General features: G+C 35.4%; 1 protein-coding gene across 3 annotated transcripts in view; it reads right to left on the minus strand.

Moving 5' to 3' along the window:
* The window catches only part of atp8b2 (ATPase phospholipid transporting 8B2), a 41,321-nt gene that overhangs the window by 3,558 nt on the left and 23,681 nt on the right, over window positions 1-14,082 (minus strand). For all 3 annotated transcript variants that reach the window (XM_051865126.1, XM_051865123.1, XM_051865125.1), the window contains 14 exons: window positions 13,829-13,997; window positions 13,441-13,629; window positions 12,484-12,599; window positions 11,286-11,450; window positions 11,087-11,198; window positions 10,875-10,980; window positions 10,538-10,766; window positions 7,540-7,723; window positions 4,096-4,319; window positions 3,920-4,003; window positions 3,586-3,831; window positions 3,297-3,435; window positions 2,208-2,338; window positions 1,060-1,569 (listed from right to left, as the gene is read on the minus strand). In XM_051865126.1, coding sequence (XP_051721086.1) covers window positions 1,060-1,569; window positions 2,208-2,338; window positions 3,297-3,435; window positions 3,586-3,831; window positions 3,920-4,003; window positions 4,096-4,319; window positions 7,540-7,723; window positions 10,538-10,766; window positions 10,875-10,980; window positions 11,087-11,198; window positions 11,286-11,450; window positions 12,484-12,599; window positions 13,441-13,629; window positions 13,829-13,997 — 2,604 coding nt within the window. The remainder of the gene's footprint in view (window positions 1-1,059; window positions 1,570-2,207; window positions 2,339-3,296; window positions 3,436-3,585; window positions 3,832-3,919; window positions 4,004-4,095; window positions 4,320-7,539; window positions 7,724-10,537; window positions 10,767-10,874; window positions 10,981-11,086; window positions 11,199-11,285; window positions 11,451-12,483; window positions 12,600-13,440; window positions 13,630-13,828; window positions 13,998-14,082) is intronic.

Here is a 14,082-nt window from a genome sequence, read left to right on the forward strand (position 1 = left end):
CACTCGTATTGTTTTGAATGGGAGAAAGTGTAACGCGCAATATGGCGGAATAAGTCCCGCCTTCAAAATAAGAGCCAATCGCCGACTGGTAAAGTCATCGCGTTACTGCAGCGGCCGTTAGAAGCACCGGTTTCTATAGAAACAGTCAGATGTGCGCCTCCGAAACGAGGCACAAGAGACACGCATTTAGGTCTGCGCATGCGCATTAGCTTGATCCAGCCTAAAAAATACAGTTTTTTGTCATGATTCGAGCATTTGGAAAAAAAAATTTATGAGACAGTTGTTGTCAGACTTCATTGGTGATTTCAAATATGAAATTTAATCGAAAGCTTGGCAAACAGCTTTGGAGAATTTGATGTTTCCCCATTCAAAGAGATAGGAGTTGCACTTGCATGCCCAAGAGGTGTTTCAAAGATGGCCAGCCGAGTGAAATGACTTGTCTTAAAGGGACTCTGAATCAACCCTCTGTCATGTGCTGTATAATGTATAAGGTCAAGTCAAGTCATCTTCATTTATATAGCGCTTTTCACAATACAGATTGTTTCAAAGCAGCTTCACAGTGATAATAGGAAAATTAAATGACAGAGACTGTTTTGGCTTTACAGCAGCTCTAAAAAAATATTATTATCGAGCTAAAGTAGGTTTTTGATTGAATCACTTCTGTTGTAAAAATTGTTAATTATTTACTTAAGGGCCACTTAAATGACACCTTTGCTACTGAAAACCGAAGACCTTTAATGCATTCTTGCCATTCATTTACGAGTTTAGTCTATAGGTTTGCATGTTTGAATGTGTATGCGTGCAGACGCTTGGTCTTTTTTACAAAGTGATATTGCCAAATTACTTGTCTGGTCCGCATAATACAGAAAAATTAGTCGTGTCCGCGGATCTTTGTGAACTGGAATAATTTTGATAATGTTTTATTTATACATAGGGAAAGGAAAGGAAAGAAAAGGAGGCCTTCGCAGGGGATAGTGTCAAATATTTGTGTATGTTGGCCTGTGTGTGGTGTATCTGTATACAATTTGTGCTTGAACTTGTTTTCAAATGTTTATTTACCTGCACGGTTCCAGTACTATATCCTCCAGTCTCTCTGTCCGCACACCTGAGCACGCTGAGAGCGATATCATCAGGGCTGTGAGTGAGGACGGGTTCATTGCATTGCTGCCCTGCCTCGCCTGCCACTGTGTCCTGACGACTATTTACTGAAGAAGATGTGGAAAGGGGCGGGGCTTGAGAGGAGGCGGCGCTGTCATCTCCGGTGGGCGGGGTGTTCTGCACACCTGGGCTGTTAGCATGTTTTTTCCTACGAAGGGTATCGATCCAACTGCTGCTGTGGCGGGAAGCGAAATTAGCGAGAGCCAGCGAACTCAGACGCATATTTTTTCCTGAAGTGATCAGCTCGCCAAAGCCCTCCTGATGCGCAAATGCATAACCGGAGCGCCGAGATCCACCTCTCCCCAAGCGACCAAGAGCACTGCCACTAGCTACTCCAGAACCACCCACTCCACGACCCACACGCCCACCAGGCTTCCGCTTTTTCTGCAGCACAAGTTGAGTGTAGCGCACCTGCAGAAAGACAGTGAGAATGTAATAAAGGATGAGGATGAGTGTGAGGGGAAACTACCAGAAACTACAAAATGTGTCAAACCTAGTGATGTGAAACAAATATAGATCATATTTGTTTCACATCAGTAGGTTTGACACTTTTTGTAGTTTCTGGTAGTTATAAATCAGAATATGCAATAATCAACCTAACATAATTTTCAAACAACCAGAAATATAATTTCAACGATTAATACTGGGGAGCATTTTTTTTTAAATGCTGTTTTATCCTTTATATTTAACCTTTATATTTGTGTTTAAGCAAATAGATACAAATATATATAAAGAAATATTATAACATTAATTAACAAGATTATGTCCACATTAATTATTAAAATGTTTATAGTAATATTAAATATTAACATTAAAAAAACACTCTTTAACTCACACTAACACCAATGCAAGTAACAACATTACTTCGTTTAATAGAAAATTGAGAACATTTATTAAATATAATCCTTTTAAGTATTGTGTAAGACAGACCTTTACTGTGATAGACTAATAATGTTTGGTTAAATATAAACATAAAATGAGGAATAATAACTAATTCAAAGATGGCCTAAGATTTAGGCCAGACAAACTAGGGTCACATGCATACTTACGGTATCTGAGAGCTGAGGTTTAAGATCCAGTTTGAGAAAGCGGAAAGCAAGGACTGGAGCAATGCAGATGACGGTAGCCAGAGCAATAGTTAACCATACCACTGGCTGTCCGAGTGTGTTGTGGGCACTTCCTGTGGTTAATTAACACATCATATGCACATAAAAACAAATTAAGCAACACATATTTACACCAAATGTACACACACATTTGGATCAAGATAAAATACAAACAACATATAATTTCAAAATCATACAATTAAAAGTCCATGCGTGTTTTAAAGACTTTTCATTGTATTTATTTTTTTTTGTATGAAATGTATGTTTACATGTTAATTTTTTAGGTGAACTATTCCTTTAACATGGTTTTACTGTGCAGCCTACTTGACCAATGAAGGAAATTTATATGTATACTACTGTTCAAAAATTTGGGGTTGGTAAGATTTTTAAATGTTTTTGAAAGAAGTCTCTTATGCTCACCAAGGCTGCTTTTATTTGATCATAAATACAGTAAAAATATTGCTTATTTTAATACAATGCTTCTATTTTAGTAAATTTCAAAATGTAATTTATTCTTGTGATGTCAAAGCTGAATTTACAGCAGCCATTACTCCAGTCTTCAGTCACATGATCCTTCAGAAATCATTCTAATATGCTGATTTGCTGCTCAAGAAACATTTCTTACTATTAACAAAGTTGAAATCAGTTGTGCTGCTAAATATTTTTGTGGAAACCATGATAAATGTTCAGGATTCTTTGATAAACAAAGTTCAAAAGAACAGCATTTACTTTAAATAGATTTTTTTTGTAACAAATACTATAAATTATTTTAATTATGACTAATGTGTCCTTTCAGAACAAAAGTATACTTTTTTTCAACAACAACAACAAAATCTTAATGACCACAAACTTTTTGAATGGTAGTGTATCCATAAACAGTTATTTTGAAATTTAAAAACCTGAATATAGAGTAATGCTGCATTTCCAGATGATATTGGCTGATAAGTTGTCCTTGTGACACATACTGTATAGATGTTATCAAATGTGGGTTTCTGTTCAAGATTTCTGTTGGCCCAAAGAGTGCTGACTCACCAAGGAAATGAAACTGCTTTGGGAAGATGCTGAACAGGATACTGGAGTGCATAGCGAAGAGGATAGTGAAGTAGGTACCCAAAGAGCCCCATATAAAGAAGTGATTTATAGCTGTCCAATAACCCGTGTCCAGAGCAATCTATAAAGTAGTAACAAAAAGCTTGAGCCATTAAAAATAGTTGTGACATTTCTTGTCACATAAATAACAAAATGAGAAGCACTAAACCATATATACATTCAAAAGCCCTATTTAAGTGCTAATCTTGAACAGCTTTCGACATGGACTCACTTGGACGCTGACAACGATGACAAGGGCCGTTGCTGTTGTTACTGCAAAAGTTTGGTAGTCTGCCAATGGGACTCCATTGCTCTGTGTGGCGTAAGAGAGAACACCGTACGGAATGAAGAACAGAACCACGGAAGTGTAGATTCCTTGTGCGATACAGATAAAGAACTCTCGCTTGTTAAACAGCAAGTTAAGCTGGCCTGGCTCATACAGCTTTGGATACTCTAGACTCCTCTGTTCAGGAACATCCTGAAATAGACAATGTTTGAGGTAGAAGTCAGTTTCTTATAAAATGTAAACAAAAATGAGTATTTGATGTATGTTTTCTTTTTCTTACCTGATCGAAGATGCCCATGGCTAACACAGGCAGGGATGTGTATACGATATTGTAGAGAGTGATGAAGTATTGGTCGTAGACAGTCTAAATAAAAGAAATCACAGTAAACAAAGGTTATGACATCACCTCATAAATAACCTTTTTTTTTTTTTTGAGCCTCAGAATGAATCTCCCACCTGTGCCGAGAACCCACAGAAGAACCCGAACCAGAAGTGCACCATAGTGAAGGCAAAGTTCTTGTAGAAGAAGTAACAGAGAAAACGGCACATGCGCAGATAGGACCAGCGTCCGTGTACCAGCAAAAGTCTCTGCAGGAAACGGAACTGGGAAAATGAGTAATCTGATGACAGCACAGCCTGGATCCCCTCCTGACCACTGATGCCCACGCCGATGTGAGCCGCTACAGAAGGAGAAAAACACAAGTTTAGATAATGCAGTTCAATTTAATATTTGATCTTACTTAAGGGGTTTTCAATTGGATTTAGCTGGTAATTCAGGGGTTCAATATACAGTAGGGAAAATAATTATTTCATCCCCTGCTGATTTTGTTAGTTTGCCCACTTATAAAGAAATGAGGGGTCTATAATTTTTATGGTAGGTTTATTTTAATGGATAGAGACAGAATATCAAACAAAAAATCCAGAAAAAAACACATTATATAAAGGTTATAAATTGATTTGCATTTCAGTGAGTGAAATAAGTATTTGATCCCCAAGCAAAACATGACTTAGTACTTGGTGGAGAAACCCTTGTTGGCAAGTACAGAGGTAAGAAGTTTCTTGTAGTTGGTCACCAGGTTTGCACACATCTCAGGAGGGATTTTGGTCCACTGCTCTTTACAGATCCTCTCTAAATCCTTAAGGTTTCTTCTCTGTCGCTTGGCAACACCTGAATTCAATGATTTGGAGGGGTATCCCAATACTTTATCAATATAGTGTATACTGTAAGTTTTAAGTTCAATTTACTTACTTATTTAATTTACAATATTTGGATACCAATTGCCTTATTTTAAAACTGGACTTAAGTAATCAGCTATAATAATATCAAGTTAGTTTCAGTTAATATACTCTACAATGTTTTCTAATGCTATTTAATATTAAACAGTATAATTACTGTGTTAATTCAATGTAATTAACATTTTTAAACGGTTACTTAATTGTACTTTAAACATGCTAAATATTATTATTCTAAACATTTAGGCCTGGTTTCATAGACAGATTAAGCAAGGACTAAGCCTTAGTTCAATTAGGGCATTTAAGTAGCTTTTATAAACATGCCCTATTAAAAAAAAAAAAAAAAAAAAAAAAAAAAAACATGACTGGTGAGCATTTTAAGACAGAACAATGGCATTGACATATTTTAAGATATGTCAGCGAGTTGCTTTCAGTTAAAACAGCTCAAATTTGCATTTCAGTCTAGGACAAGGCTTAAGCCTTGTCTGTGAAACTGGGCACTAATCTTCTATTTTAAGCTATGTATAATATCCATTTATACTGTGCGAGAAAAATATTAAACGTCATATTAAAAAAAACAAAAAAACAAAAAAACAACAACAAATAATTAAATAATTGCCTTTTATTTTGTCATTGAACTATACCCGAAACAATTGTATTTATATTTGAATATATATAATTATATTTATTGAATATATATAATTATATATAATTATATGTATACATTCATATATACATATATTTGAATATAGATTAAATTTTGTATTTTTGTATATGCATGTAATTGTAATTAACAATCACAATTCAGTCACATTATGAAAGATTCTAGCATTTCGAATCAGTAATAGGCTATTATCTGATCCATTAAATGAGTAAATTGATTATGCAAATTTACACATTTATTGCGTAAAACATACTGAATGTCTCAAGTTATCATGGTAATTTTGACACCCCTACACACACATTATATCTTTTTTCCCCCTCATGTCTCCACCCACTTGAGGTCTCCTGAGGGTCCCTGGAGACCAGTTTGAAAACCCCTGCTCTTGGGTGTCAGCTCTCGGATGGTCAGGTTAAAGTAACGCTCCACATGTTGGGTTAAGGCAGATGAACTAATACCTGAATCTCCCTTTTACTAAAACCATAGATTTGGGACAATCCAAAGTGATGTGAATCAGTCTAAATAATATTAAAACTGCAGGAAACAGTCATCAAAAGACTGACTGACAATGGTACTAGTGTGAAGAACAATTTTTTTTTTTTTTATTGACACTTTACTGCTACACACCAGCAGAATCCCCTGAACATAACACACCCAAAGCATCAAACAAACAGAAGATGTAACATTGCAAAAACTTGTGTGTGTGTAAATATATTGAGTTGGGACAGAACAGGATGGTGTAAAGAGATTTAGACATAAACCACATCCTCCACATCTCGTTATCCATGTTCACAGCAGCCTTTTGAAATATAGTTGTGACATTGTGAGAGCCCAAGGACAGAGTTCGGAGATGTTTTTGCTCAGTCGAGGGAAGTGACACAACCACATATAACAACAACAAACTGAACGAAGGAACGAACATCACTAATTTGGTTTCTCTGGGGCACCTTTGCATAGTCTAAAAAAAGGAACTCAAACACAGTTTGTACTTATTAAAAAAGTTAAATTAGATTCCATACTCTCATGGTTACAAGAATTACCACAAGACGAGATTGTGTGGATTAAAACATACACTGTACTTTATCTGTAATCATTACCTGTGCATCATATATGAGTCTAAATGAATGCAATTAAAAAGGAAATTAATTCTTTAAACCTTGCTAATTATCTTCAAAATAAACTGAATAAGCTCAAAATTTTACAAATAATAATTATATTACAATAATATATACACTACAGTTCAAAAGTTTGAGGTCAGTAAGATTTTTTTTTTTTTTTAAATACTACTTCTATTCAGCAAGGAGGCAATAAATTGATCAAAAATGACAGTCAATATTTTGACATTGCTACAAACAATTTCTGTTTCAAATAAATATTGTTCTTTCTATTCAACAAAAAATCTTAAAATCTAATTTTGTTTTCACAAAAATATGTAGTACAACTGTTTTCAATATTGATAATAATATGACATTTCTTGAGCAGCAAATCAGCATATTAGAATGATTTCTGAAGGATCATGTGACACTGAAGACTGGAGTAATGATGCTGAAAATTCAGCTTTGCCATTACAGGAATAAATTAAATTTTAAATGGTATTAAAATAAAAAAATATATATTTATTTTAAAATATACTTTTGTCATAATATTACTGTTTTTACTGTGGTTTTGGTTTAAAAAAAAAGGTACTTCTTTCAAAACCATTAAAGAATCTTACCAACCCCAAACTTTTGAATGGTAGTGTATTTATAATAATTACACAATAATAATTACGTTACATTATATTATAGAGATTCTGATGGTGACAGTTACAGTAACAATATCGGCAATGATTTGTAATGTATACAGAACATTTATTATTCATAGCCTTAACCAATCCTAGTAATTTGACTCAGAGAACCCTAAAATTTGCACATCAAAAACAAATCAGCTGTCAAAAAGAAAGTGTAAATGTCCTGGCGAAGACTACAAGTGCTGAACATGTCTGTTTGCATCTCTTTTTCTCTTACTCTTTATCATGCTGACATCATTGGCTCCATCTCCGATGGCGAGTGTGACAGCCTTCTTATGTCGTTTAACCAGCTCCACCACCAGAGCTTTCTGAAGAGGAGTCACTCTGCAGCAGATCACTGCTCGACAAGCACACGCCGTCTCCAAAAACTCGCGCTCCATATCCGCTTCCAATGCATGAGCCTGACCCAGAAAGACAGGAAAATTAAAAATGACTTAAAACAGCCTAAGCTGGATTGCTGGTCTGTGAGCTGGATTTAGAGGGGTTTTGGGCACTCAGATGGTCAGGCTGCCTGCCCAGCTAAACAAGTAAAACACCAGCTTGGTCAGACCAGCTTAAACCAGCTAAAATATATCTTCTATCTGACTTGATATTAATACCATTTACAAACCCGATTCCAGAAAAGTTGGGACACTGTACAAATTGTGACTAAAAAAGGAATGCAATAATTTACAAATCTCATAAACTTATATTTAATTCACAATAGAATATAGATAACATATCAAATGTTGAAAGTGAGACATTTTGAAATGTCATGCCAAATATTGGCTCATTTTGGATTTCATGAGAGCTACACATTCCAAAAAAGTTGGGACAGGTAGCAATAAGTTAAATGTACATATAAGGAACAGCTGGAGGACCAATTTGCAACTTATTAGGTCAATTGGCAACATGATTGGATATAAAAAGAGCCTCTCAGAGTGGCAGTGTCTCTCAGAAGTCAAGATGGGCAGAGGATCACCAATTCCCAATTAACAAGTTCTTTTTGGAAAACTGGGACGCCATGTCATCCGGACTAAAGAGGACAAGGACAACCCAAGTTGTTATCAGCGCTCAGTTCAGAAGCCTGCATCTCTGATGGTATGGGGTTGCATGAGTGTGTGTGGCATGGGCAGTTTACACATCTGGAAAGGCACCATCAATGCTGAAAGGTATATCCAAGTTCTAGAACAACATATGCTCCCATCCAGACGTCGTCTCTTCCAGGGAAAACCTTGCATTTTCCAACATGACAATGCCAGACCACATACTGCATCAATCACAACATCATGGCTGCGTAGAAGAAGGATCCGGGTACTGAAATGGCCAGCCTGCAGTCCAGATCTTTCACCCATAGAAAACATTTGGCGCATCATAAAGAGGAAGATGCGACAAAGAAGACCTAAGACAGTTGAGCAACTAGAAGCCTGTATTAGACAAGAATGGGACAACATTCCTATTCCTAAACTTGAGCAACTTGTCTCCTCAGTCCCCAGACGTTTGCAGACTGTTATAAAAAGAAGAGGGGATGCCACACAGTGGTAAACATGGCCTTGTCCCAACTTTTTTGAGATGTGTTGATGCCATGAAATTTAAAATCAACTTATTTTTCCCTTAAAATGATACATTTTCTCAGTTTAAACATTTGATATGTCATCTATGTTGTATTCTGAATAAAATATTGAAATTTGAAACTTCCACATCATTGCATTCCTTTTTTATTCACAATTTGTACAGTGTCCCAACTTTTTTGGAATCGGGTTTGTATTTGATTTTTAAAAATGGGATCTGAATTAAACCAGTTTTGCTTTAGTAACTAAAACTATTAAAATTTGTTTTTGCTCATTGAAATAAAGCTGAAATTAAATAAAATATATATAAAATATTTATATTAGATATTATTAGAATATCTAGATGAAAAACTTTAGATGAAAAACTAGAAATGTTAAAACAAAAATTAGAAATGTTGCCTTGGCAACTAACTGAAATAAGATGAAGCACTAAAATGACTAAAACTGAAATATATAAATTTTACTGAAATAATTAACCATAAATATGAAAATGAAAACAAATAAAAGTGACACTGTTCAAGGGTCTGTTTACACTACACAGAACTTGAAAACTCTTTATGTGTTTTGGCCATTCATTTACAGGACAATGGCGTTTGGGGGCCTGAAAACACAAACTTTTGAAAACGAGTTTCAAAGTGCAAGTCTCCATGCAAACTACAAAAATGCAAATTTGTGAAAATGGTGACGTCATGCGCATGCGTGTTACATGCTGTTTAATATGTGCTGCTTATATGTGCTGGTTATTATTTTTATGGAAACCGTGATACATGGTTTTTCATTATTCTTTGATGAATAATAGGTTCAAAAGAATATTAGTGTAATCTGTTGAACCGATATTTAATTTATTGTAGTAAAAACGTTATAAATTATATAATTAAAATAATATTATACAGGATTCATGTGCCTGATTTTACCGCATTATTTTTTTTCTATTGCAAAAATAGAAACTTATCAACACTGTTACTGAAAAAAATAAAATAATAATAAGATATTATTTCAATAATAAATATTATGAGAAATACAAACAAACATATGGTCCCAAACTTCTTAGTGATAGTTTTTATCTAAATTAGGCTGAATTTTCAACCCTGTTACTTGCAACCGCATTTTATTTATACATACTTTTTATTTATATTTTGATATTCCAAATGTTGTTCGTTCACTAGACAAAACAAAAGCTCATATAATGTTAGTAACAGTGCAGCTAATAGACTTTCAATATTAAAACATCCACAAGAGGGCTCTGATGTTTAACTTAAAAAGACAGCAGCAGATTTTAGGACTTGATATTGGATACAAACAGACAAGGTAAGTCAACAAGAAAATACGAATTAAACAAATACGAAAATGCAAACACGTTGAGATGATCTGAAGTGATAGTCATTACTTCATGGCTGCAAGAATAAAGTCTCTCAAAAAGCACAGTGTCTATACAGTGCAGTGTTCAGTATATAGGCGTGTATTGTTATAATACAGCATTTTTAGTTGTTTTCGCTTCGCGGATCTGTGTAAATGAGGATCGTTTTGACAATGGTGTCGTCTGCAAATAAAAAATGCAAAGGAAAAACTTTTCCGTTTTTAGTACATCTTTGTTGTGTAAACGTACCCTAAAACACTCATGGCTCATTCCTTCAAATTACATTCCTGAATGCTGCTCCCACCTACCAAGCTGTGTCCACTGATGATGAGGGCGAACTCTCCACTGACTGACTCTAATAATGAGGGGGGCGGAGCCTGAGGAGGGGGGCATTTACTCTCATCAGGCAACCAGTTAGCAGCACCACCACCTCCACATCCATTTCCAAAGGCACACGCCCCACCCAATCCCTGAGCTTCAACTTCCTTCCCTCCATCTCTGGTGCGTGATGACTCCAGCATTCTCTCTCTTGCTTTCCTAAAAAAAAAAAAAAAACACAGAACAAAACAGGATGACAAAAATTTTTCATCTCTCATATTTCATGGATCAATGGATGGACGAATCAGGCAAACGTAAGCATTCTACCTCAGTTCTTCGCGTACGCTTTGGACAGTGTGTCCATTTACAATGAAGATCTCCGTCATGTCATCCCTCAGCATCTTACAGGAATAACCAATATTCACTGCAGTCTCTATCACAAAAGGGAGGAAAAGACTCATTAAAGTTGTAATTATGTCAAGTAAATAACATTTATTGTGGCCAATCTGCAAGAAATTAGAATCCAATGCAGTTCTTACCCTGTTTGTCTCCAGTGAGCACCCAGACCTTGATGTTTGCCAGTGAGAGAATGGCAATGGTTTCAGGAACACCCTCTTGCAGTTTATCTTCTATAGCCGTGGCCCCCAACAACTATAACAAGTATTAAATAATTGATATTATTAACAAAAAATAGTATGGGGAAAAAAAAAAACAAATGAATTGGACACACAAACATACCATCATGTCCTGTTCGATCACCTCATAGGCAGCAGCCAGCCGGTCATCCCTGCAGTCTGTGGCTTTATCAGCGCCACGGAAATGCTCTGACCACTCCTCCCACTGCTCCTCAGACAGATCCCGATAGGCCACTGCAAGCGTCCGTAACCCGTCACTTGCATACTCCTACATAAACACAACACACATACACAAATCAGCGCAAGATAAATGTCACTTTATAATTATGTTAAATGTATGTTTTGTTGTGAGAACCATTAGATATATTAGATAAACTATTATCAACAATTAAAAACTTTTTTTTAAAAGTTCGATTTTGTTTTTGTTAGAAGTCTCTTATGCTCACCAAGGCTGCATTTATTTGATTAAAAATACAGTTAAAACATTAATATTGTGAATATTATTAAAATATTAAATAATTGATTTCTATTTTATTATATTTTAAAATGTAATTTATTCCTGTCATTACTCCAGTCTTCAGTGTCACATGATCCTTCAGAAATCTAAATTGCTGATTTGCTTCTCAAGAAACATTTCTTATTATTAACAGGGTTGAAAAAAGTTGTGCTGCTTAATATTTTTATGGAAATCGTGATACATGGTTTTTCATTATTCTTTGATGAATAGAAAGTTCGAAAAGAATATTAGTGTAATCTGTTGATATTTGATTTACTGTAGTAAAAATATTATAAATTATATAATTAAAATAATATATAAATAGGATTTGTGTGCATGATTTTACAACTTTATTTTCTTTCTATTGCAAAAATAGAAAATTTTCAACCCTGTTACCTGAATTTTTTCCCTATAATAAATATTATGAGAAACACAAACAAAACAAACAAACAAATATATGGTCCCAAACTTGCTAACCCCTACTCAGTGATAGGGTTGAAAATTCAGCCTAATTTAGGCTGTTACTTGCAACCTCATTTTATTTACACATACTATTTTTATTTATATTTTGATATTCCAAATGTTGTTTGTTTGCTAGACAAATAACTAAATCACAACAAAAGCTCATATAATGTTAGTAACAGTGCAACTAATAAACTTTCAATATTAAAACATCCACAAGAGGGCTCTGTTGTTTAACAGCAGCAGACAGTTGGCTTCTCCTTGAGAGTAATTTTAGGACTTGATATTGGATACAAACGGTCAAGGTAATCTAACAACAAAACACGAAAATGAAAACACTCACGTTGAGATGATCTGAAGTGATATTCATTACTTCATGGCTGCAAGGATGAAGTCTCTCGAAAAGCACAGTGTCTGCCCCCTTACAGTACAGACGAATACGGCCCTCTGGATTCCTCACTAAGACACACACACACACACACACACACACACACACACACACACACACACACACAGACACAGACACACACACACACAGACACACAGACACACACACATTAAATTACATATTGTGCTTGTGCCTCTGCAGTGATGGCAGAAGCTCTGCTCTTATTATAGCTCCCATTATCTCATAGTCATCTTGTATTTTTTTTTACCCATATGGCAAATAATTTTTTCTTGTTTTAGCAAAATCTAACAAAGCATATCATTCATTTTATAAGTCATAAATCAAAATATCTTCTTTTATCTAATATCTTCTAAGATATTTTGGACATTGTTATGTGGAAAAAATGATTAACAAAACTGATTAGAGAAAATTCTGCAGCGCATTCAATAAATCTCTCACTTCTCCATGTAAACACAGACCAAATGGACATAAATGACAATATATAAACAAAAATAAAATGCCTGCTGCAATGTAAGCACCACTTTGTGTATTGAATTTAGTGCTAATGCTCCACTTATTTATGATGCTTGGCAGGGCAGTATTTATGCTGTATCTAGATTTCTTAGTCCCAAGGGAATTTTACTGGCTCTTTCATTCTTGCACAGTACTAAACCATCTGGCATTACAGCCTAAACAATGTTTAAAAACTGTACACTATGGAGTTTGCCACAGTTAACTGTACAATAAAGTGTTAGTTTTGGCTCAAAAGTTAGTTAAAACTTCCCTTTTAAAATGATTTTACGTGGCAGCTCTTCCATTTTTGTGATATACCTCATACTGTGCATTTTACAACCATATTCAAATTATTTTTGTTATGTAAGATGCAGGAATGAGAGTGTGTGCTTGTGTTACCTATAACAGACATTCTTTTGCGGATGTTATTGAAGTCCAGGATGGCGAGGAGCGTGTATGTGACCGCTTTGCCAAGCTCTTGTGTGGTGACTGTGCCGGGTGTGCGAGAGCGGAACACAAAGCCGAAGTTACGTGCAGCGGTTACTAACGCCCCCTCATCTGGAGATTGAGCCTTATACACCAGCTCTCCTTTAGGAAGTGAAAGACAGAGAGAATAAGCAAGGACAGATAATGAGATATAATAATCATATTACAATCCAGAATTGCTCCATCCTAACAATATTAAAGTCAACAGCTTCCTTATTTAACCTTATTTAAACATTTGCATTGGATGAAATAACTGAGTAAGGCAGATAATTGACTCTTAAAGACTGTTCCAGATCCTTACCCTCGCTCTTCTCCTCACTCATGACAGTGTGGCAGAGAGACAAGACCCGGAAGAATTCATGCACTGCTGGTTCTCCCACCATCACTGCCTCTATCAGAGACTGATCATAGAAACAGAAGCCCCGGTCTGCTAAGGGGTTCCAAGCACTGAAGTCCAGGGGCTGGACCCTCTGAGAAAAACAGACTATGTTAGCTCTTTCTGTGCAGCAATATTTTAACAATGACAGCATCTTCTTTAATTCCACTAAGTGAATC

The sequence above is a fragment of the Ctenopharyngodon idella genome, chromosome 16, assembly GCF_019924925.1.
Source record: "Ctenopharyngodon idella isolate HZGC_01 chromosome 16, HZGC01, whole genome shotgun sequence".
NCBI classification, from domain to species: Eukaryota; Metazoa; Chordata; class Actinopteri; order Cypriniformes; family Xenocyprididae; genus Ctenopharyngodon; species Ctenopharyngodon idella.